At 44.0% G+C, this 25632-nt stretch overlaps 1 protein-coding gene across 2 annotated transcripts in view; it reads left to right on the forward strand.

The window, feature by feature from the left end:
* Window positions 1-22853, forward strand: part of GRM7 (glutamate metabotropic receptor 7) — a 417449-nt gene extending 394596 nt beyond the window's left edge. For both annotated transcript variants that reach the window (XM_080387562.1, XM_080387563.1), the window contains one exon: window positions 1138-22853. Coding sequence is in view for 1 of the 2 variants with exons in the window: in XM_080387563.1 (XP_080243689.1) it covers window positions 1138-1187 (50 nt within the window). In the remaining variant the exon portion in view is untranslated. The remainder of the gene's footprint in view (window positions 1-1137) is intronic.
* The last annotated feature ends 2779 nt before the right edge of the window (window positions 22854-25632 follow it).

A 25632-nucleotide genomic window follows, 5' to 3' on the forward strand; every position in this document is an offset into this window, starting at 1 on the left:
TTCTCTTCTCTTCCAAATGTATATTTTCCTGGGGCATGCACTGAGGATCAGGTTTGTTTATATATTCAGGTTTTCTGTGTATGACTGATTATGATTCACATTAATGTATTTTGCTGAATCCAAATTACTCAAAAAACCCACAGATGCTTTTTAAGAATACTTGATAATAACAGCAATGTCTGGTAATTGTAACCTTTTGAGAATATCCATTAGCTTAAACTGGTCTCATGGTAACTCAGTGAGTTAGAATATTAGATTTTAATCTTTACTCCAAGAGCATACATACTTCATACACATACTTTTCACACTTTTCTTTCTTTTTCTTTTTTTTTTTTTTTTTTTTTTGGAAGTAAGTGGGAAAGGCCTTTTCTGTATTCATTGGAACACAGTTCAATATAAAATCTCCTAAGTCCAGTACATGCAGTTACATTCTAGTTACAGAATTTGCATATAAATAGTGATGTTTTTGTTGATGTGCCTGATGGGAGACCATGCCATCAGTTGATAAGTCCCTAATCTGCCAGCGCTTCTAAGTATTGCAGGATATTTTGCTTTCTATTCAGCTGCAAATATTTGCAATTTTTACTGACAGAAATGTGTAGTGTTGCTCACAAAGTCATTACTGACTGGTTTTAATTATTTCTGTTTGCAAACAGATTTCATTTGAAGGTCATAATTAGGAAAGCTTCATCTCCACATTGAAAAATTCTCAGAAGTCATAAAACTTGCATAAGAATAACTTTACCCATGAGAAAAGCCAGGTTCGGCCCAGGAGACTTAAGCGTTGGAGAGAATGTCACTGTTGTGGGTTTTTAAAAAAAAAAGAAATCTTAATGGGATGTGGTTACGGTTCCTCAGCAGTGAAGTCATACAGAGTGCAAGAGTATAACAAAATCAATCAGTGGTAGTTTTGTTTATAGCAATAGCTGGAACTGGCAACACGGCTCTGGCTGATGTCATGGCCAGCTGCCTGGAGCTGGGTCCGCGAGCACAGGCTGTGCGGAGGGAGGATGCTCACCGGGATGCGGGAGCCCCCGCACATCCCTGCCTGCAGCCGCAGCTCCCGGACCAGCGGCCAGCCCTTCCCGAGGGGCCCTGGCTGTCGGTGTTTCTGACCATTCTCTGGTTTTCTTTCAGGCCCTGCTGCAAAAAAGAAGTACGTCAGTTATAACAACCTGGTTATCTAGTGTGTTTTGCCACGTGGGGCAGAGGACGGGTGAGGATTTTCATCCACCGCTAGCGCAGAACTCCTCCCGAGCCGCGGGGTGTCCGCCCCGGGGGGAGCGAGGGCACGGCGATGCTGCGGGAAAGCGTGAGAGGAGCCCCGCGCTCCCAACGGCTGCTCCCTGAAATATCCTTCATCGCTCTGGGCTTAGTACGTCGCTGCCGTTGGCCGTGGCCTTGGACACGCTCCGGCCGCGGGAACCGCCGTGCCCGCCGGGCCAGGCGCGGCACGGGAGAAACAGCTCCCCGGGGCAGGCTGCATCCAGCTACAAGGACTTTAAGGGGCTAATTCTGTCTTTCTATGTACTTCCAGACTGCAAGTTTTTGAACTTTCTGTACAGTTTGTGAGGATTTTTGCATATTGCCATCCATGTTGTTTCGAGGTCACTGTTTGTTTTTTGAATGCACAGTTTCATTGAGGCCCGATTCTCTCAGACTTAGCACATCAACTAAGGATTTAAAAGACCTATGTACATGACTTGTATGAGTACTATTGTATCACTGCAATCCATATACAGTATTTTTTTTAACTAAACAAAGAAAAAAAGAATTTAAAGACCAAAAACTGTGCTGGCGAAGTTAGTCCCGTCCCTCGTCCCCCCCATCCCCCCGTTCACCACTGATGGGCTGCAGAGGAAGCAGGAAGGATTTTTGCTGAGTTTTAGTAGAGGTCTTGATATTTGGAATGCATGCCAGTAATGTATTTTATGGTACATGTTAATAATTTATGTTTGATATTTGTATTTGTGTTCTATTTTGTTATTTTATTTAAGGTATATGACTATTTTGCAATAATTTCAATAATTCTTATGATATTTGGAGGAAAGAATATGGCTTTTACATGTCTTGAGATTTTTTCTTTGTTGATGCCCCACCATGATTGACCAGTGTGATAAGGACTTAAAAAAAGCATGTATGTTTTATACTGTTTGTAATAAGTAATTTCGTTAATATTGCTGCTTATGTGCCAATTTAGTGAAACCAATCTTTGCCGCAAACTCCTCCCTTCCTTTCCATTCTCTCGATCCTGTGATATTATCCAAGAATGTATCAATAAAGGATTTGTTTAACTTTTTTTTATTTACTCCAATAAATATATTTTTTCAGTTGTTCCCTCCCCCTTCCCCCTTGTGACTAAAGTTTGTTTCGATGATCTTCTCAGAGGTGGACATCCAAAACCCCAATGCAGAGGTACTTCAGCCTTTGTGCACAAAGAGCAGGACTGGAAAAGGTTTTGAGGAAGCTGGAAACTAACTGCAGGGGGAGAAAGTGTCTTTGTAAGCACTGGGAACTACACCAACCGCCAAAAGCCAAAGTGCAGTTGCACAAAGCCCTTCTGTCTGCGTTTGATGGTCTCCAAAGCTGCCTTCAGCTGTTGCGTCTTCTTATGCCTTTAAAGGTTATTATGTTCAGTAGCACACCAGAACGCAATTAAATGAACAACTAATCAAAGTCAATCTGCCAGGCAAGTGTTGAGTGAGCTGTGGGGGGTGGGGAAAGGGAAAAGTTTAGGGAATAGGTGAGAGGAGACTCTTTCCAATTGCAGCACGGCACCTGCACGCTGCCTGTGGCATAGTAAGAGCGGTTTGGGTGCAATGTGAAGATTACTTTGGAAAGTATTTAGCCTCCCATTTTCTCTAGACAACTTGATCAATTATACTGATGAAGTTAATCAGCATCAAAAGAAAATTTGACAGCTGCAACATGGGCCACAGTGCATAGTGATGAAGACTTCCATGTCAGACCTTGAGTGACTCTTGAGGCGTGCAAGCATGGGGGCTGGGGAGATGTTTGCAAGGCCTTCCTGTTGTTGTTTTAATAGTCATCGATCTAATAATGAATTACAGCAGACAAACGATGTAATTCTGCCCAAGTAAATGCTTTGTTAGCAAGAAACAAATGATCAGCCCAACAAAAAATGAAGGCAGAGGCTCTGCAACATTTTCCTTTTTTCTCTATACTGCCCATAAACACAAGGACAGAGCCAGCATTGGGCTAAGTAAGTATGTGCCCATCAAACTGATTCTTGCTCAAAGACACCAATTTTTTTTCTGAATGGGCAAAAAAATGATTTGTTGGTTTGTTTTCACTTTCTTTGGAGAAGTGGGGAAGGAGGTGGCAGGAGGAAATGCTGCTGTTGGGAGGGAGTGGTGTCAGTTTTGGGGTGTGTGTGGTGGGTTTTTTTTTAATGTCTTCTCCCAGCTCATGTTGTATCAGATCCAACAGAGAATAAAAGCTGAGCCTTTAATTTTCCTACTTATTTTATTTTTTGAGGCATGTGTGGGCATGCACGTACCCACTCTCACACTGATTGCATGTAGCAACCACCAGCCTCTGGTTCATGAGCTGTGTTGTTTGTTAAAGGTTGGCTGGCTGGTGGGTTAACATCTGACTGCAGTTGGGGCCAAATTTCCTCTGAAAGTGCGCAGAACCAGCATCAAAGCTCTCTACTCCGTTAGTTCAGGTCAGTCCTAAATGATTCATCCATCCTGAACGGCTTTCTAGTTTGATCACTGCCTGAAAAAGTAAGTAAATTGAGAAGGCATGAAAACCCGAGAAATATTTTCATGTATCAAAGTACTACATAGAATCTGCTCGCTTTGATCTGTGTCATCCACTGGTGTGTGCCGCAGCCTGTGCAGTGTGAGCCGTCACAGCTCCTCCGCTGGGACAGCTGAGTGTGCCACCAGCGTCCGACAGCTTCGCCACACACAGTGTGGCCTTAAAGGCAGCAGCCCTATACCCATACATCTGGATTATACCCAACTATGATAAAGTACGTTGATAACTCTATACAGATGTATATATCTCCACATATAGATAACCATGTTACACACATATATAAACTTACAGAAATGCATATATATAAAAACATATGTAATTTCTAATTAATATGCAGTCATGCTGGTTGTACTAAAATAGTTATGCATTAATTTTGGTATTTAATAATATAAACACATTAGTAAATTTGTGAATTGGCTCTGTTGCTCTAAACTTATGTATTAAACCTGAAGTGAGTCACTGAGGACACCAGCAAGGCACTGTTTGAACAGCTTCTACAAGGTGAAGATGTTGCATTGTAGACTGTTGATCATTCTTTTTATTCCACAAGCTACACCATGCTATTACACCCACACAGCACATTTTTAAACAACAAAAACAAGAGTCCTTAGCTCCATTTAGAGTCCTTTAGTTTACAATTGGCTGCACTTAGCATCAGTGCAGCGTTACTGTTGTTTTCATACATCTTATTACCCACTGACTACACACTGGTATGACGGCACTGGGTTTGGTCCCTGGGGATGTGGTGGTGTACCTGGGAACTGAGCAGATGCGAGTGTCACTGGCCCTTGGCGTTAGAGTGCTTCATGTCATGTCGGTGGCAGCTGTCAGTGATGGGGCGCTTCACGAGTAAGAAGGACCAAGGTTGGACAAGGAAAGCTGATGGAATTTCCCACCTGAAAAAACTAAAAAAACCCCAACAAACAAACAACCCCCCCACACACACACAACAAAACCACAAGCTTGTGTTAGTCAAAGTGCTGCAAAAAAAACCCCAACATGTAAAAGTAAAGCTGTCTCTAGCATGGAGATCTCTGGCTGTACAGAGCAGAGAGAGGATTACCTGGGTAGGTGTATGTCGAGTTGAGAGGTGACGGTAGGCTCTGCACCTCCATGGGAAGCTGTCCTTCACCTGGCAGAGCTTCGGCCACCCTGGTCACAGGAAAAACCACCCGACTGCCTGGCAGTGCTGCCAACACAGGGCGGCAGAGCAGCTACTCGCACACGTACTCACACTCGGTCGGGCTCTGGCATGTCACCTACAGCATGTGCTCAAGAAGCATTTTGTAACTGATGAACATACTGTAAAAGATGCCTATGTGATTATGCTAGGAAAAAATGAAGAATGGGAGTGATTTTTGGGGTTTTTTTTGTTGTCATTTACTATTTAGTCAGAATTATACGCAAATGGTTTTGGTATGTTAACACCAAGTTTATTGTTCATAAATATCATCACAGACATAAGCTTTCTGGGCATGCTATATGATAGATAATGACAATTATTTAGGCTGAGTCAGAGCTTAGTCTTCATTTGTGACATTAATTGCCTTTATATATAATTAAATGCACTTTAATGCTTCCATGTACAGAATCTGTGCATCCATAAAAGCACAAATCAAATGTATTTATTAATTTCTAAGAGCTTTTTTAAAAGGCTTTAATACAGTTGAGTGTTTTTTGGTAAACGGTCTTTTTGATAGGATGTTTAGGAAAATATTTTGATAATTACTTTTTGTGCTACAGGCATAATTAATATTATTAATAATAAACTAAGAAAAGCTGAGGGGGTGAGACGCTGCTTCCACCCAGCTCAGATGCTTTGCCTTTCTCTCCCATGCAGTCAGAATTACACCACCAGCCCTCACCGTCCCTGGCCTTTTCCAAAACTAATTCAAAAACACAAGTTTTGAGTACATTGAGGGTGGCTGCACGCACAAAGTTACAAAAGCCAGAGTCCCATAAGATTTGTGCTGTGACCCACAGGCTGGATTCTATCAGCTATTCACCTTCAGCCCACACTGGAGGAAATAGATGTGAACTTACACCTCCCACATCTGGGGCTGCCAGCTACAATTCCCTGTTTTACTGTCAGCTTGCCAGTCGTCACGGCTTTATTTAATATTAACTGAGGGAAAGACGGAAGAAGGGTTATGGGAGGTAAGTTGCTGCATTTGAACCTGTTATTTGTGGTCCTCTCAAGTACTCACCGTGGGACGCACTCAGCTTCCTGGGAGGGACACGTGTTGGGTCTCTGGCATCTCTCCGGCAATACCTGCTAAGAGGAGTATCTTCACTCCTGCCAGCAGTTTGGCAAAGCCTTTCTGTGTGATGGCTTCCTAGGCACTAAGTCATCAAATTGTTAAGAATTGCATGGCAAAAATGGTGGGCTCCAGGGCAGGCTGCCCATCTGCTGCGGCGCACAGCCTGCGGGGCCACGAGCCCTGTGCCTGCATGGGTCCTTGTGGAGAGCCGTGCATAAGGGTGGCAGCAGCAGCAGTGCAGCATCACACTTAGCCAAGTTATTTTACCCTGAATCATGGTCAGTAAATCCAAGACCTCCAGACAGGGCAGGGGTCAAACTGCCTTAACTACCATTGCTAACCGCTTGTGCATAGCAGTGCATTTATTTTCAAAGATGTCGGTTTGCTGATTGCTTTCTCCATACAGCCACCAAGTTTTTTATTTGTACCAAACATTTATTTTCAGTAGCTGTTTTATTTTCAGTAACTATTATTTTTTGCAGCCCAAGAGGAGTACTCTTTTTTTTTCTTTTTTTCTCCTTAAGAATGATCTCAACTTTTTTTTTTTTCCTCCAGTTTTTTTATGCCTGTAGTATACTTGGCTGCATATAATGTACAAACCCAAAAATAGACCCTCTACAGAAAATGGACCCACAGGGAACAGTACCAGCTTTCCCTTCTAACTCCTGCTGGAGCTCACTCAGAAGAGCTAGGCTGCATTTCACACCGATGAGCAGCACATGCCAATGCCTTTAAGTCCCTCTTGGTCATCAGGACCAAGGAAAAAAAGTCCCAATTTGAGATGTAAGGTGAGCTATGTAAACAGCAGCCAGAGGAGCAGTGCTGATGGCTGCCAGGCCAAGAGATACCACGGTGAGGAGGGGGCAGTTGGGCTGCAGGGGAAAGGGAGACAGGGGACACGTTGCTGGCATCATGCCTCTCCCTGGAAGCAGAGGCATGTGTGGTCATTTATTTTCAATTATTAATACGTTTTTGTCGATGGAACACTTAGTCATCAATCTATTACATCTCTCTTTGCCTCCCCTGTCACCATCTCCATCACGTTATTAGCACCATACGCAGTCCCTGCAATCCATGGAACAAAAAGCCCAATTCTGCTTCTTAGGATCAGGAGAGGAAGTAGGTGCATGTTCCCAACACCGTGCAATGTGGGTGTAAAAGAACCTGACCAATGGCAGCAGGTAATTAAACAGACACACTAGTGATGTCATGAGGTAAGTGGTAGAAAAGGCTGGAGATCCGGACATCTGTGGGCAGATGGCTGAAAAGGACAATAATCCACATACAATACTGCCGGTGTATAACATTTGTTAGACTCTTATTATGAAGACTCTAAATATTATGAATATTATGATTATATTATGAATATTATGATTATATTATGAATATTATAATACAATGAGATTTAAAATGAGCCATTTTCAGCAAGGATAAAAGAAAATTGCTTGCAATCCCTCAGGCAGGAATGGCTCAGCTGTGCGGTCAGTCAGACAGCGGGGCAGCAGGCTGGGCTCCCCGGCCACGCTCCCTGCGGGCAGGGCATGCTGCGGCAGGGCTGGCTCTGATCTCCTGACTGAAATGCCAACAGTTCCTTCACACACACACACAGAAAAGACGCCTGTACCAACGGCACTGGTAAAGACTAGCTTTTACGTGGGCAGGGGGTGGCTTCAGTGGGTAAACTGGCTGCGTAAATTGGACTTTGGGAAAACCAGCTTCCATCCTCCCACGCCAGCAACTTCCCAGCCCTCAGATCTCAGTGCCAAGTCAGCACAGGCTCTGCAATACGGTGGCGTAAAAGTGTTAAAACACTGCGGCACAAACCCCCAGGTTTTCTGTGGTCTCTTGTCTGTTTCTGTTTATTAATTTATTTTACATTTTGATCAGAACTTGAGTAGATCTTAGCTTTTTTCCATGGGTACCAGGTAACCACTTTAAGCCATTTTGAGATGAAGCAACTGTTCCCTGTAAAATCTTGTTGGATTCCAGAAACCTGCCAACAGTGTGCAGGTGGAGCATGGTGGGGCTGTTCTGCTCACGTCATGTAAGAACACAGTAGTACCAGCTCTTCCAAAGTCCCAAGTCCCTGCTCCACTGCCGCTACATCATCAAACAGCAGCTTTACAGCACTGGTTCTGACCCCGGGGCTCCCTAGTGTGGGAGCCGCGGGCACTGCCCCAGGCATGCTCCGAAAAAATAGGGGGAAAGAAAGCCTGTGACTTACAAGGTGCATCTAAGCCCTGGTTATGTAGTTAAGAATCATGACAACTGCAAAAAGAAGACAGAGGAAAGTATCTCATCTGCTTTGGCAACTACAGGTCAGACAACACCCTCCTGGAAGGCGTTCACAGAGGGATCCAAAATCCTACCTTGGTAGCTGTAGGAGAACATCAAAGCCCCGTGGCCAAGGAAGACAGTGTGTGCTGCTCCCTCCTGCCCATGGAGACAAAAATCTGGTCTGCAAACCTGCCGAATTCCTGTACGAACACGGTCCTTCCTCAGGGCCTCCACGGTAGGAACCACAGGTAAGGATGCAGTCAGTGCAGCCAGCCCACGTCAGACGATGCTGCCTCTGGCCTCAATAGGCTTCTTCAAGGCATAGATGGGGTGGCATGGAAGCATAGGCCTACAAAAGGGTGCAACGTTGGTCTGAGAATCATTTTCCTATCTTGGGAGCCATGGTCATCAGCTTTAAGACTTAAAACAGCTTGGTCTGTTCATCTTTGTATGCCAGGATGTGTCTTACATTCTGCCACCCTCTTTCCTATACCTTCACCATTAAGTGTATACCGTACAGGATTACATGCTTCCATGCACAATCCCTCTTAGTTTAACAGTATGCCGATATAAAAGACTGCCTTTTCAGAATAATTCATAAAAATTGATGCATATCCCCTTTTTTCCTGGATTATTACTCTTGTTTTATTCATTCTGTAGACAGCTAAATCATATAGTGAATATTAATGATGGTGATTTTTCTCTAGCATTATTTAAAGCCAAGATGGTGAATGTTTACTTACAGCCAGCAGGAATTCTTCTAAGTACGGATCATTTATTTCAGGCCACTGTGGGACTCTGTCACGTATGGATTTGGGGCAAGGGAATAAGACAAGCAGGGCGATGCCTGCCAGCTCCCTGCACACCAATGCCTTGCTTCTCTCTGACATGGTGATGATGGGAGACAAAAAACGCTGCTCACCGTGCACTGATCTAGTGATGCCACAGCAGTATGTCGAGCTAAGTGCTTGCACCAGGTCCCCGGTTCACCGTGCTAAAGTAATTGAGAGAGAACGGGAAGAGGAGACCACTTGCCACCCGCTTGGAAAGCTGACCTTAGCAGCACTGCTGTCTTCAGGACGGTCCAGAGTCTGCAAGGACACACGCACACATCCTGCTCCCGCTGGGTGACACTGGCCCTCCGCCGCGGGCTGCAGGGGTGGATCACATTACTGTGACCGTGCTGTCAGGTTTTATTTTTCAGCTTGGGCAGGTGCTGACAGTTTCAGCTCCAAAGTGCCAGGTTCAGTCCCTGCTGACAAAGATGCATCAAGGGTGCTGTTAAGCAAAGAGTTTGCTTTTCTTTTCTCTTTCCTGATGCTTCTGTTGTCCTTCAAAGACTGTAAAAATCTTCCTTAAGCAGAAAAAAAAGGTGTATTTACAGGTTTTTTGGCCATTAAAAAAACAGGATTGTGGTTGTGTTTTACTTAAGATGCTCAGATGTGTAAGAATTCAAACCCATGAACCTACATATTGACTATAAACCCTCATTGCACAGGGGGGCAGCTGGCACCTCGCTGCAGCCCGAGCATCCCAGAGAGATGGGCACCTTCCCAAACCCTGCCTCAGAGGCACACCTCCTCTGGCGGGCAGAGACAGAACTGGTTACATTGTCCCCAGATTAATCAACAATAAATTAAAGGTCTATCATTAAAAACCGGGGTTTTTTTTAGACCACAGCTTCTTTTGTAATTTTTTCACACATTGACTCAAGCTGTTGAACAAGTGTTAGTTAAGGACAAAAAAAATGAATCCTTCAGGGTACATGTGGGTAGTGTTTAGTGAAGTACGAATTTATGCACTGCAATAACATATGGAAAAGCATAAACACTCATTTAGCTCATAGATAAGTGACTCAATGTTAACTTTTAGTCTGTTTATGAAATTTTAAGACAGGAGGATCTTGAGGAAGTGTACCAACTAATTCCTATTAATAGCATGATCTGGGCAGGCTGGACTTTAGGGACATGGGTTAGTGGTGGCCTTGGCAGTGCTCGCTAATGGTTGGACTTGATCTTCAAGGACTTTTCCAACCTAAATGATTCTATGATAATAAAATAGAACAGTAGAAAGTACAGAAGGCAAATGAAATAACCTTCCCTGCTTTAGCAGGAACTTGCCACTCTAACCCTTGAATGCAAAATACAGCACTCCTGCAAACACCACTTCATCGGTGTCCTGCCTACTCACTTTCCAACCAGCCATTTTCATCTAGCCAAGCTGCTTTTATTAAAGAGGTGAGCTCCTTTTAAGGACTATTTAATTTACAGTAGGAAATGTATTTGTCTATTGTTTTTCATTTACAAATACACGAAAAAGAAATTACTTAATTTCATTAACTTACCAAAATGTGACTTCTTGTCCCAGTTCCTTCTTCAACAGTGAAATTAATTTTACATGTAATTCATCTCATAGTACTTATACAATGTGAATAACACGTGGACTGTTGATGCTATTCAGCCAGCAAATGGGTTTTCTTGGCAGCCTAATGGTCTGTGCAAAATGTATTTGAGTAGCTTTAGCTATTTCTCTGAACCCATTAGCTGCTATAAAAATCTTTAGTTAACCTAATCTTATGACTCCATCCATCATAAAGTGTCACTTACTGTGTCCCATGGAGTTCAGCAGGTCCTAGTTCTTACTTCTAACCCTCACCTAAGGAAAACAACACTGGTTTTTTTAGAGAAAAAACTTTTTGTAATTCCCTTTGCACTTGATCCAGGCTGTCCCTCAGCGGCCTCTCTACTACCCACATGCAGGTACGGACGTGCTGCCAAACAGCAATTTTCTTCTCTAATTCTTAACTGTTGGAAGGGGTAAAGCTCGACATTTTATCTGACCAATAGGAAGTCCTATACCATCGGTAACAAATGATTTGTGAAGGATTACTCAGCATGGGAGCCCAGCCACGTGTCCCCGACTCCACCGAGCGCCTGGCGCTCAGGGTGGCGCAGGAAGGAAAGCACGGTGCTGGTTGGCTGCAGTTCTCAATTAGCGCTACAGTGTTATAACTGGGCAACAGAGCATGAATCAGCTCTTTGTTTAAGGTTTGTTAGGCGATAATTGTGTTTGCTGCCACAGCTCCCTGTGTAATTGCAGCCATGGGGATGCGACGCTGCAGGTTAGCGGCCCCTTGGCACGCTGTGCCGGGGAGATGCTGCCCCTGTCACGCTGCCCTGCGGCTTCTCACTGAGCAACGGGGTCTGCAAGCTTACAGCAACGTCACAGCCACATCTGCAAAAGTCTGAATGCAGGCAGGGGGCTCACAGATACAGGTGGCTGATGGAGAGGCTGCAACCGCCTCTGCTGAGGCAAGGATGTGAGGGCAGCAGGGCAGCGGGGGGTGTGGGAAGATGCTGCTCTAAAGATGTCTCAACTACAGGGAAAAATGTCCAAATTCCTCCTTAGACACCAGGGGATCAAGCCACATAGCCAGAAGAAACTGTTTTCCAGTGTCCCAAAGCCACAGAGCTATCTTATGCTGCCTGATTTCACTCTGAGTCTTAACATACAGAAATGAACGTGAACATAAACATATATATACATTTTGTACTTATCTCTATACATACGGTATATATACATACCTCTTCTATTTTGTCTACTGCGGATTTCTGTTTTAAGCAGCGGCTAATTCATTCCTCATGGATGTGACAGAAGCAGCGATATCTCTGGTGGAAATTGAGGCATCCTCTTGCACAGGTCCATCTCAGACCTGCATTAGCACTGAAGACAAATCTGAAATGTTCCTGAAGAATTAATGATGTCAATTTCATATCAGCTCTTAGCTCATAGTTCTTTGTATCTAACAATCTCAATGCAAACTGGAGATTTTTGATGGGACTTAGTTTTTTAACAATTGTACCCAATGATAGAACATTCTACCTAAATGCTTCAATTCCAAAGACTTTAGGTTCTTTCACCTTTTAATTACACCATCTGTGAGCTTCTAGTTTATTAGGTGGATAAATATTCTTATAACTTTTTGGTGTATGTGGCTAGATTGTCAGCACTAGAGGATAAACTGGCAAGATGGTGTCTAAAGAAACCCAGTCTATTCAGAAGAAATATACAATTTCTCTTTCAAAGAATGCGTAATTTTTCTGGGCATGGGAAGAATAAAAAAAACAGGGGACTACTTTATGGTTCACAGCTCCAAGCCTTATTTTGTTCCATGTTTTTGGCTTTCTGATGGGCTCCATGACTGCCAGACATGTACCCTTGTTGGGGACCTGTGCCACCACACAAGGGAGCTGCAGGAGGATGGAGATCAGCTGGCTGGGCTGACTGGAGACTCCATCCTTGGAGATACTCAGACCCCAACTGGACCCAGTCCTGAGCATCCGGCCATCTCTAGCCAGCCCAGCTTTAAGCATGGGACTGGTTAGACTCCAGCAGTCCTTTCCAACCCAGCCACTCTGCGAGTACATGATCATCGTCAGGGACAGACAAAGCTTCTGCCTCCTCCCCGGGGACCCCAGCAAGGGTTTAGCATGCTCAGGGATATGCACGGCTCCAAACCACAATGACAGAATGTCTTTCCTTTCCACCTGCCAAAATAACTTCTAAGCAATAGGCTTTGTCTGGCTTTATCACAGGCTTATTGTCCCAGCCAAAGATTTATTAAATCCAGCAATGACAGCAGTTCTTTCTTCTAGTCACAAGCTTTTATCTTGTTGTTAAAAGTTTTAAACAGCATCTCACACAAAAATGAACATCACATACATTCCAATGAGCCCCTTCAAGGAAGAAATTCAGTTAATCTGTGATGAATGTATCTCAATCTATTGCTTTTTAACTTATAGAAACGACTGTCTCCTACTATATTAAATCATAAGATAAGAGAGGCTTGCTCTAACTTTTCAGTTGGTATAATCCTGTATCTGCTCTTTCACATGTGGCTTTGGAGCAGATAAATTATCCTGCATGTGCCTTCTCCAGTGCCTAGAAAAGAGGGTTAGTGAATTGGTAGAGATTAAAAAGCCAGGGCATTAAAAGCCAGGCAGCAGAGCATTGCTAAGGAAGAGGAGGAATATTTCTGGCCTCTTCATGTCTTCTGGTTGGTGCTTCCATACTCTTTTCAGGATTCCCATCAGTGCAAGGATCCTTCTTAGCCACCCATAAGCTTAAGATGTTATTTACGTGGGGAAACTGGAACGATACACAAGTAAGGAAAAGACAACCAAAAATGCTATAAACAATACAGTGAATTAACTTGGATTTCATAGAGGCCAGAGCTGCATCATGGTAGAAGAGGACTACCTGGGCCATCAGCACCCCTGATACAGCCTTTTCACGTATCACTTTTTATGATGGAGATTTGTCTCGAGTGTTCAGTCTTGTTGTAGAGGATGAATGATTGTGAGATACAGAAGCATGCAAAGCACAAAATACATTTCCTCACAAGCATATTTGCCTTCGTGTACATCTGCTTACCCGTTTATTTTGTGAAGTTGATCCCAACACTCTAATTGCTACTTCAGAAGCATTCCTTGTCCTAAAAATACTTCTTAGTTTCATCTCTTGTGTGAAGGCTGGAAGATGGTGTCTGCTGATTAAGTAAGCAAATGATGTGCTGTCAAGTAAATACGATTTGAAACTGCAGCAAAAAAAAAAAAAAAAGATCTACAATATTCACATGGTAAAGGAGGAAAAACTGAATGACAGGGAAGCGTATGTGTATGGGGTATATGGCTCATAGAGAGCCATGCTCGCTAAATTCATATACCAAATGTACTTCGGTCAGAGGATGAATGACATGCACTACATTTTCAAAGCCCGCAGGGTTTTACAGAGGAAAACCAAAAGAAGTATGATGTGCACCAGTCGGTGCCTGCAGGCTCTTACACTCACAGAGGATGCAGATGCTGAGAAGCCACACAGACCTTGCAGCCAATGCCTGCCTTCACCCCTCGCTGAGCGCGGGCTGGCACGCTGCCGTGGAGTACAGCGCAGCCAGCCCAGCGCCGACGAGAGGTCCAAGGAGGGGCTTGCTTGGGCTGGTACCCTCTCATGCTAGAAGTCTCTGGAAAATGCTTCCACTTGTCTTGGGATCTTTCATACATAAGGAACCAAAACCAACGGGAAGCCCTGTAATGATAAACAAATATATGTGGTTTATGTCATCTGTTTACAGAATAAATCACACTAGGCAGCTGCAAGGGACTTTTTTACCTTTTGTACCTTGTTCTTCTTATTATTCATGAACACTCCAGATTTCTTAACAATGAAAGCACTAGCTTAGGGAAAGACAAATCTAAGTTGGAACAAAACCCACTTTCTACACACACAGCTTTTCAGTTTCTCCACCTAGACTGATTCATCCCTCTCTTGTCATTTTCACACCCTTCTCTCCCACAAACATATCTACCTTTTTAGATCAGAAGATGAAATTAAGTAGATACAGCTGACAAGCCAACCGGGAGAGAAATATTGACTCTTCCAAAGGTGATATTACAACTCTCCAAGACTTATTTTTATTTTGTTTTCCTTCACTTGAGTTTCCCTTTCCTTTTTCAGCAAGACACTGTATTTTATAAGGCACACTGTTCTGTCTTTTATATATATAGTAGCCGTAGGTGTGTGATGACTTTATGTGTGCATGTATTATCTGCATCTGTATATAGCTGTAGTTTACTCGGAAACAACGCAGTAAATCACAGAAATGTTACAGCTCCCTGGCTGCCACATGCTGTTCAGGCCCGGCTTTCAAGGCTGCGATCATCCTCAACAGGTACCGTAACAACTGGGGGATTTACAGAGCCTTCAGCTTCATGCTTTGTGCCATTCTAGTAGGAAACTGGAGCAAATGAACTCCAGGAAAACCTAGTAATCTGTAGGAAAGGGGAGGAAAACATGAAAATCAACAGTACTTTTGTAATGAAAACTTCAGCTGCATCGTTTTTTTAACAAACCAGGAGTACAGCGATACACCGCAGCCCACCCCTGCACTCAGCCTAACGGGGATAGCACTGCGGCTCCTTCTTACAGAGGGCTGCTTTCAGGGAGACCTGCTTTTCTTCTCTGCAGCACATTCTGATGTTGGAAGTATTCTGCAGCCTTTTCAAGGGGCTAATAACAACCTGAAAGGTAACTTTTTGCTTCTCAAATAGTCGCCAGTGCCAACCAGACAGCACTGAGCAGCCAGCTGTCCCCAGGGCAGGGATCCATACCACACAGCGGGTCACACTTACAGGCAACTCTCAAAGGGCAAGGTTTTCCACATACGTGATGACCGATGACTAAAGCACACCTGGTAAGGAAAAGACTGCAGCCTTCAAGCTTTAAGTCATGACATTTTTCAGGGTTCACAGCTCATCACCAGAGCTGTCTGCCTCTAAAGAGGACCCCACCAAGCACACTTTCTTGGCAAAGCTGTGCATGGAGACACCTATCCAATAATATCTACCTGTAGACACATAGAAACCAAAAGGTAGACTATGAGAAAGAAAAAGAAAGTGCAATTTAGGAATACATTTAGAAAGGAGAATTTTCCAGAAATTTCTCAATCATTTTTGATCACGGTACCGTTGTCTGGTCCTTACCTTCGTATCTGGAAACAAGCAGCACACCGAGCAATGAAGTAAACCAGAACTGGTGTGTCCTTACACACACATGCATACATAGACCGGCATGTTTACTCAGACTAAGCAAGGGTGACGTACAAAATGCAGACACTAGAGGGCAAGGATGTATACAAATTTATTGAGGAGGGCACAAGATATTGGGCACAGCACCTGGATAAAGCGAAACACCAGCCTTACACACTGAGCCATCAGTCCTTGCCCCCGTGAGTGACACAAACACACTCACTCAACAACACCCATCATTTGCTGAAGTCCCACTTCACCGCTGCTTTGATAATTCGCTCTCTTGGTAAGTTTCCTCAACTTTGATCTGTACCTACACACAGCTCTGTGGCTGTGAGTGTGTGCAACCGCTGGCCCACAGAATGCTGTATATTTACTAACACACTAAACATTACGTGTCACAGAGAAAGCTGCCCTGAAGGATGCTGACATAGTGGAGAAATCACTGAGCTTTGGAAGTAACCAAAGGTTGGTTGTACAACCTTAGCTGGTCCCCTTAATACAGTATTAGACGTCCTTTAATTTCAATTAGGTGTTAGCATAAACTATTTTGTTTTCCCCAAAAGACTCTAGCAGGGCAGTATAACTTAATTAGCAACCTTCCCACATTTTAGTCACATCATTCAACATGAGCCCCAGGCCTTATTTGCTGTGACCTACACAAAACCTTCTCTGAATATAACCATTCATATAATATACTACCTAATACTACTAACTCACTCATAGAAAGCTAACAACTTCCTTTTCAAGTGTTTCCATGTTCTTTGCTCTACTTTGAGTGTTTTACACACATCAGTAGGCTTTTTCCAGAGGTTTCCTCAGATGGAAGGTGGTGTTGCTGACCCCACATATCCTGAATATCCCAAGTTCCATGGAACTTGGGAAAAGCAGACCAAAGCAAACATATCTGCATGATAGCGCTCTGTTGTTTCATTAGAGCTCACCCATCAATGACCAGATAACCAAGCGTGGTTTATTTTAGGAGTTTCAGGAGTACTTGACGGAAGCCCACCTAAAGCTCAGCCCAGTGAGGTGCCCTGTGACACATGGAGGGGCTTCCACTGTCCCTGGGGATACCAGCAACTACACCCGGAGGAGGGACAGCTTTCCACCCACGTTACTGTGAACAGAGGAGGAAGAATAAAGAGTTCATATTTCTGAAAGCTGATGTGTAGCTAAAAGCCCAGGGATCGATGCCTGGAAGCTAGCCAAAGCTGCAAATGAGGGTTAGGAGGGAAGGAGAGAGCTCCATACCCATGTGAACACTTCTGTCCTGTGGCTTTCTTCAAGTGCTGGGTCCTGGTTGCCACAGGGGGCAACTGGAAGACTTGTTTGCCTTGCAATAGCTATCCATTGCCCCGACAGGACAACTAAGCCTGTTGTAATACCAGAGCAGACAGTTTAGGCTCCTTTTCCCCATGTGCACTGCTGTGAGAGCTGGTGGAGGAGAAGACAGCAGAACTGTGCTCCACACTGCTCCCTGAGCAATGCTCTAGTGAACATGTCCCTGCCGACAGCAGGGGGGTGGCACTAGATGGTCTTTAAGGTCCCTTCCAACACAAACTGTTCTGTGATTTTATGACTGAGACATTTCTCTAGTTTCAAGGTCGCTCCTCCCAGTGAGCCCGTGCAGCCACGATGGGGGGCTGTGCTGAGCCCTGGGTCCTTCATCCTGCAACAGCTTTATCTTCAGAACATAAAGCCTCTTCTGATACACTCTCAGTATCACAGCATCCCAATGCCTGTCTTTTTCCTACCACCTCCTGGGAAGCCTGAGTTGGATTGACAAGAATTTCAGGGATGTGAGCTGAGCAGCTGGCATGGGTGAGGGCTGGCTGCTGGGGAGTCCTCCTCTTCCTCGCTGCCCCCATGAAAATCCCTGTAAGAAAGGCAGACACACAGGAACAGCATGCAGAGATCTGTTGTCTGCAAATTTGAAGGTAACTATTTTCACAGCTGGTACTTTTCAAATCTGCCCAAGAGAAGAAATCGTGAGAGACCAAAGATGCCATGGTGCTCAAAAGGTGACCAGAGGAGAACTGTAAAGCAAATCCACTTAAATAAAAAAAAAAAATAAAAAAACCTCAAACTTCCTCTCACAAAGATAACGTAACTGAAGCTGATGAATTGCTTCTATCTGACCAAAAAAAACAAAAAAAAACCAAACAAAACCAACCGAACAAACAAAAGACAAATACTACATACATAAGGAGGAAAAAAACAACTAAGAAGAATTTCTAAAAAAAGTAATCTTGGAACTGAAACACAGAATCTAAGGTCAGAAATCCCACAGTTTGCTCCACCACGGCAGGAGAAACTGCTGACACTGTATAACTGTACTCTGTTTTTCTAGGTGGAAAGGAAGGTAGGAGGAAAACAGCTAAATTCCTATTTGCCTAAATAAGATTCAGCACAGCGGCCACATAATGCTTATTTTGTATCATATTTCATGATGCATTCGGGATGCTAAGAAGGCTACCCCCTTGAACAGGGGGGTTATGTTGCGGTTCACAGCTATACGAGTACATGCACACCTACATTCAGGTCTCCCCAACAGGTAACTTAAGAAAGCAAAAACATACTTGTACTTAGCAAGAACCACATCTTCTTTCTAAAAACTAAACTTCAATGTGACAGGGCACATCAGGTCCAACTTTACAGAGATTCCTCGTTACTTCAACCAAACCACTACATAACCACGCAGTAACTGTACCAGGAGTTTCAGGGGTAGTCAGACTGCAGAACTGGGAGAAATTCCCAATTACATACCTACAAGCAGTGCTGAAACTATGAATCAGCTGTAGTTTCTTCCGCAGGTGCAGGGAGAATATTTTATTAATTTCCATTTGTTCAGTCGGCTTCTCCTCCACGGCCGCCTCATTCAAAGCGCAGAAACCAAGCGGGAGTTGAAATAACAGGAAAACTTGTTTCCCAGTTCCAGACAGAATGAAACTATTCAAAACAGACATTATAATCAGAGCAATTAGCTGTAAAGTATTAAAATGAGTCAATAACCAGAAATTCTATTCATGAACTTTAGCGTTCATTTCTATTATTCAGTACAGAGAAAATTTTAAAATTAAAAACATATTTTGTCATGAACTTTTCTGAATGCATTCAACATATTTGAAGTAGTTTTACTTAAGTAGCAAAGGGGTTTTAAGATGCTGCTGATCTTTTTTAAACGAATTTTCCTTCCCATCCAAAAGCTGACAGATATCACAAGTAAAAAAGTTAATTAATCCAATAAATAAGAAATCTCCCTCTTCATTTTCTAGTGCAATAAGAAGTGAATAATATGAATGTGAATGCTGCTCTGTTTGCTATCTAAGATCATAACCGAGGGTACAGTGTACTTATCTGAACAGCAGAAATCAGCATCAGTCTTCAAGCAAGGAAATATCACCTTCGTTTAATAAATTAAGAGACTTCCAGTGTGGAAAAGGACCAATTATTGTTATCACTTACAAGCATTATAAATAAACATTATAAATATTAAACCCATCAACTCTGAGAAAACAAGGATTTGCTTTGTTAAGAAAAGAGCTAAGTATTAAGTGCATCAGGCTGTAACATACATCTACAGCCAATACGGAAAGCAGCTCCTGGCTGGGCTTGGAGCATTCCCTCTGCCGGGGGTGACCGCCTGTCCTGGCTGCACCAACCTGACCAGGGAGGTGGGGTGGGATCAGATGGGATGGGGGCTGTGGGAAGCCCCCAGCTCAGGAGCTGCGCAGCGCAGGGGTGAGCTGCAGCTCTGTATCTAGCCCAGACCTGCCGTGGGGGTGCAGGTGGCCACCTGGAGCCCCCGGGGCAGCCCACAGACCCCAGTTCTCCCAGGTGAGCAGGAACGATGGGGGAGCCAGCGGGATGCGGTGGCAGTGGCGCATCCTGCTGCTGGGAAGGCAAGGCTGTGGGGATGAGGGATGCGGGGGGCACCACCCCTCACCAGCAGCTCGGGCAGGGTGGGATCTCTAACACTGCGTCCTGCTTCCCAAGCTGATTATTGCCACGTTTCTGTCGGAATCACTCCAGCCACAGGAACAGCTAATCAGGCATTTGTTCTCAGCACCACGAAGGCAATCTGATGGAGTGTTTCCACCACATTACCCTGCTTAACACAATCATAACTTCAAAGCCAGTGCACTTCAAGTTCTACAGAGGTTGTTTTTATTTACAAGGAAAAAACTCAGGTTTCGTTCACACAGGAAAAATGTGCCGGGAGGAAGATGTCCACAAGGAAATCACCTGAAGTCCAGGGCTTTTGAGCGTGTCAAGGCTCATGGAGAAATGAGGCAAGATGAGGAGGCAAATCATTTTTCCCCAAGTATGCTCCCTTTAAAGTGTTTGAGCTTGCCTTCATGAGTCTGTTCAGCAAAAGAAAATGTAAATGGAATAAAAATAAAGAATTGCTATGGGAAGATGCATGTATTCATGGCCAAGAACCAGAGCCCTTCACATTTCCAGCCTCCTCTGCACAACCAGGAGGAAAAAGCACTGAAATCCATAAATCACTGTATGTCTCTTTGAATTAGGTACTGTCCCACAGGAGCACCGATGACATTAAAACTGTTTTGCCCTTTTGTACGTTAACTGCTAAATCCATAGCACCCAGGCTGCTTCAGCCTGTTTTAGACTACAGCGTTGCTGTGCTGGGTATATAAACCGGCTTTGCTGACCCACACAGTCTTGTCACAGATACATGTTTTTGCACTGGACAGAGGAGGTCAACATAACTACTGCTGTAATAAATACCACATACTTGCTTATGGGCCATCTATTGAACGGATCTTGTATCACAAATATTTGTGGTGCATAATACTTGGCAAAGATGTACACTCCCTAAGGAAAAGCACAAGTTTCAGAATCCACTCTGTGCATGCAAAGAAGCAAAATACAGGCTGAGGGCACTGCAGAGAACGAGGAAAAAGAACCCCAACATCTGAAGGAAAAAAAGTTTAATGCACAAAATGACTCAACTCAGTGATTAAATGATTAATGTACAAATTTTTGGCTATAATGTTTTCTTCCTCAGATTTGAGGCAGTTTCCTTCAGCTGTGTAAGTTTCTGTTTTTGTTTGCTTTGCTTTCCTTAAATATTTATGCTATTACGTTTCATTTGCTTAGCTTTACTTAAATATTTAAGCCATAATGCTTAACTGGCATAAATATTTTTTTTCTTTAAAATCTACTTAGCTGAAAGATAAACAACAGAGTAAGAAATCAGAAATTACACTGGAATTTTAGAGGAAGAACAGCAATTAACTCTGCCAAGGTGTTAACCTTTTAAAAATGATGCTATTTGCCTATGCACTGCATTTGATGAGCTATGTACTGACACATATTAATTGTTCTAAAGAGATTTTCTCAATTTCATCTTTTTCCCATCCCTTTCCTCATTCTGCTTCAGATGCCACATTAAGCCTTTCCACTCCACACTGATGTGATGAGGACAGGCATTTCCACCACCCCGCTACACCACGAAGAAGCTACCGCAGGCTGAGAGAGCAAGCACACGAAGAGCTGCCGGACAAAATGAAAAGCAAGATTAGCAGCTTCCCTGCAAGCCCAAGGAGCAACCCCTGCCGGTGCCTCGTGCTTACAGCCCCGTCCTGCCGAGCCCTGCTGCACCAGTGCCCAGCCAGATCCCCGGCCAGCAGCCACAGAGCGTGGCCACTGCCGCCCGGCACGCCATGCACTGCTTAGCCGGCTCTGCCCGCGAGGCTATGGAACGCCTTCCCCAAACCCCATGGTTCAAAGCAGGTGCTGTTCCGCAGAGGATGAGGGAGAGGAGCATGGGGCACCGGCAGGTCCCCACTGCCTCCAGGGAAGGGCGTACCGACATTCCTGCCTGGGAAATCCCACCAGCCCAAGGAAAGAGGCCCCACAGGGATGTACGTTTATCATCTTAAGTCTGCAAAGGCACCTTCCTTGCCCTCAAGCAAATAAAAATTACATACAGATAACTTATTCTACCTTTTCCTTATAATTCTATTAAATGATGAAATGCTTATTGGTGCACACCCCAGCAGCGTAAAGTCAGAAATCTGGTTCCGAGACTTAAGACTTATTTTGTCTCAAATAAAGGCGGCAGAGAGTTCCGGCAGACAGGCTGGAACTCACTCTGTTCTGTGCAGAGTATCCCCTGTATATTTAAATGAGGAAGAAAGAACATTTTTATTCCTGACACCTGCCATAGAGTTTAAGCACTATAATTATTTCTCTACTAACACCAGGTGTTACACACATTATATGCAATTTTGGAGGCTCAGTTACCACTGCAGTCTTCTGTATATGTCTGTGCACAACGTCAAAATGGAATAAAAATATATCACAAATTTCTTCCATAGCGCTCAAGATGAATGAGCATGAAAATGGTATGTATCTGAAATACCTCATGTGTTTTTCTCAACAGCAATGGTTACAATGAACAATAAATCTTTCTCCCCTCTAAGTAGATACACGATATTTTTATAAGGATACTGATTTCACAAAACTAAAACCAGTGAAATGTCAGGATGAAGTACGGATTAGTCTCAACAGTGCTAAGGAAACATAAGAATGAGGGGTTTAGTAATGCATATACATCCCCTACATCACCTGCTGTAGCAAAACCTCTGGGAATTAAAAAGTGGGACACCAGCCCCACGTGAAGCCTACTCTTGCTCAGTCTGGCACCAGTGTGGCTTCAGGAGCAGCTTTCCAGCCAGAAATTTTATGCAATTTCATTGCTGGTTCAATTGTTAGGAGACTCTCAAGTGTACACTTTGGTTTTTTCACTTCAGTGGGGCTGCCCAAGCCCATGGGACCCCCAAGGGCACGGCCAGGACACCCAGCCACGGGCAGCACATCACCTCTGGAGGCAAGGCAAGGGCAGTCTACACTAGAATTAGCCTCGAAAGCAACAAACGGGATTTCAAACCCCACTGAAGGCAAGGTCACCCGCAGTGAGATGAGATGAGAATATTTCCCCTACTTGAACACCTTTAACTCTCCCTTGGTCTTTCTCTCTCTCTCTCTCCCTCTAAATTAATATGCAATATATAAAAATTATATTTAAATTAATATAGATTCCATGATGTCTGGGCCACAAACCCGTTAGAAAGCGAAGATGCTGCCACCCGAGGGAGGGCCCGCAGCACCGGGTCCATCAGCGCAGGCCTTCAGGGATGCTCGGGACATCACCTGCCTATGGATAAGACATTTTTCAATTTATGATCTTTCATTAGGTGTTTAGCAACGCCAGCTTGGAGCCGAGCAAGTGGTGCTTCTCCCAGTCGCCAGAGCAGGGGTACCGCAGGTCTAACTCCCCCGGCGCAGACTGGTGCCAGGGTGGCCACAGACATCCCCAAGCATCCCCGGGGCCATGGTGGGTTTGCTCTGCCCTTCCCTCACTGCTGCAAAACACGTGCATGAACATGTTTTCACAAGGCTCCCCCCGGCTGGTTTAAGACAGGAATGTGAATAACGGAGCTGCAACACACACCCCGGGGGCTTCGAGGAACAAAAAGGTACGAGGGCATCTGGGTCAGATCAAGTGGATTCGGTTGCTGACTACCACTACACCAACACCCTGGTAGTGAGCAAACTTCAGTGCCACTCCTTGTCGGAGCTGAATAGCCCAACTAGTATTTTTTCCAAGACGCTGTGCACAGCCATCCCAAGCTGTGTTCAGTAATATAAACCAGAACCAGAACCACCTAATAACTCCAGAGACACAGCCTGGCAGGCTGTCTCTGTCAGACGAAACTCCATCATCTCAAACCTCCCTGGAGTCTTCCTCTGTAATCTATCACTAAAATGAAATTATATTGGTTACCATAGAAACATCCTGACCAATAGCCTGAGCATTATTTTTTTTTTAATAGAAAGTGAAATATTGTTTCATTCAAGCAAAAATCTGCACTTCCATCGATGCTGGTTTTGGATAAGCTGATGTTCTGCTCACTCATTCACCTGGCAAAAGGCAAAATTTTTTATTTTCAATTTAGTGCACTGTTAGTACTGGTTATGTCTCCTATTGCACCTTTTTTCCCCCCTTATGAATAAACTGCTGAGTAACTCCGAGTTGTACAGAGAGAAAAGGCAATGAATGCCCCTTGGTTGAAACCACGCACTATACATCTGTGTAGGGCTCTCCATTTTTTTGGAGAAATGATTTGATATTGGCAACCTACTCACATTTTATACCGAAGAAATCATATAAAGCAGCAGAACTAACTCTGGCAGTAGAAGTGAAATACTTACTCTCAGCTGCAGTCTGCGAAGAAGCCCACGGGATGGAATGCCGTGCGCTCCAAGGGACAGGGCGGCCAAGCCCCACGTCCTTCCAGGGGGTCTCTGCAGCACCACCACCTCCGCAGGAGGGAAGAGCAGAACCTGGATTTTTGCAGAAAGTTGAACAGCTGTACCGAGATACCTCCTTCACCTCTTTAAAGCAGACTGTCGCACGGTTCCTCGGTTTGCGGCAGTAACATTCCATTGCAGACACATGCTGACTGGGTCTTTGCATCCTTCATCTCAGCAGATGCTTGGCCAGACCCTTCCTACCCACGTCTGATGGCACCAGACTGTCCCAGAAGAGAACCCAGCGCTGGCTCTAGCAGGCATTGTTGACTGGGGCGCTTCTCATATACATACAGTATGTTTTTAATCTCTGTGCAATTGTCAAGATTTATAGTGTGATTGCAGACATAAATTTTCCTTGTCCAACAAATCAGAAAGCAACCTTATGTTATTACATGAGGCTAGACTTTTATATAGCTGTATTTTTCTTTATTTCCAAGACAGTAAAAATATTCTGTTTTCAATCCAAACAAAGCCTGTTACAAACCTTTTTTTTTTGTGTGTGTGTGTGTGTGTGTGCGTACAGTCTGTATTTCAACAGCTTGTTTAAAACTAAAACCTAAGGTAGGAATGAGGCCTGATTTTTTATTAATCATGGGGGAAGAAAAACGCTTTCAGTCATGTTATGCCTACAAAGTAAGGCAGTTCCCACTAGTACCTTCAGTGGTTCAGGCTGCTTCCCAGGCATTTCAATCTACTATACCTGGGAGACAAAATTATGGCGATATTGGTAAGTAATGGATAGGGATTAGTATTCAACCAGCCACTTAATTAATCAGAAGAAAAGGTTAACTAAACATTAACACTGTTCAGGGTGCTCCCGCTCTGTGAGCAGCGCTGGCCTCCTGTTTGTGACTATAGCTGCTGGACTACGAATACAGGGCTGCCGGTCAGAAAGCAGACATCAAAACTCCCTTTGTTTTTTTTCCCAATGTTTTCAATATAGTAAAAAACCTGTAGAGGTGGTTATAAGTCCATAAAAGAACTGTTTGTGGCTTCTCAGGTTTTGGTGTACGGTGGAAGAGATAACATACATCCACTGATAAAGACCCTGATCCTGCATGCAGCTAATGCAATTTCACAGTAAAACATTTTGCCATTGGTGAAATCATACTCCAAGACCAGAGTACCGCAAGATTTCTACTGAGGAGCTAAGTTTTAGGCTGATTCACATTAAGCAGTAATTTCACTGGACACGGATCAAATGAGGAGCTTGTGGCTATGCTAAAGTAGTTATCCTGAGCATGAGCTACAGCTTTCAGCATAGGGACGGATACATCACATACAGCTTTTAAAAGAACAGACACTGGAAATGGACCCTTATCTGACAGCCTTTGATGTACAGCAATGGGCAGGAGAACTGTAATTATTCATAG

The sequence above is a fragment of the Falco punctatus genome (assembly GCF_963210335.1).
Source record: "Falco punctatus genome assembly, chromosome: 4".
NCBI classification, from domain to species: domain Eukaryota; kingdom Metazoa; phylum Chordata; class Aves; order Falconiformes; family Falconidae; genus Falco; species Falco punctatus.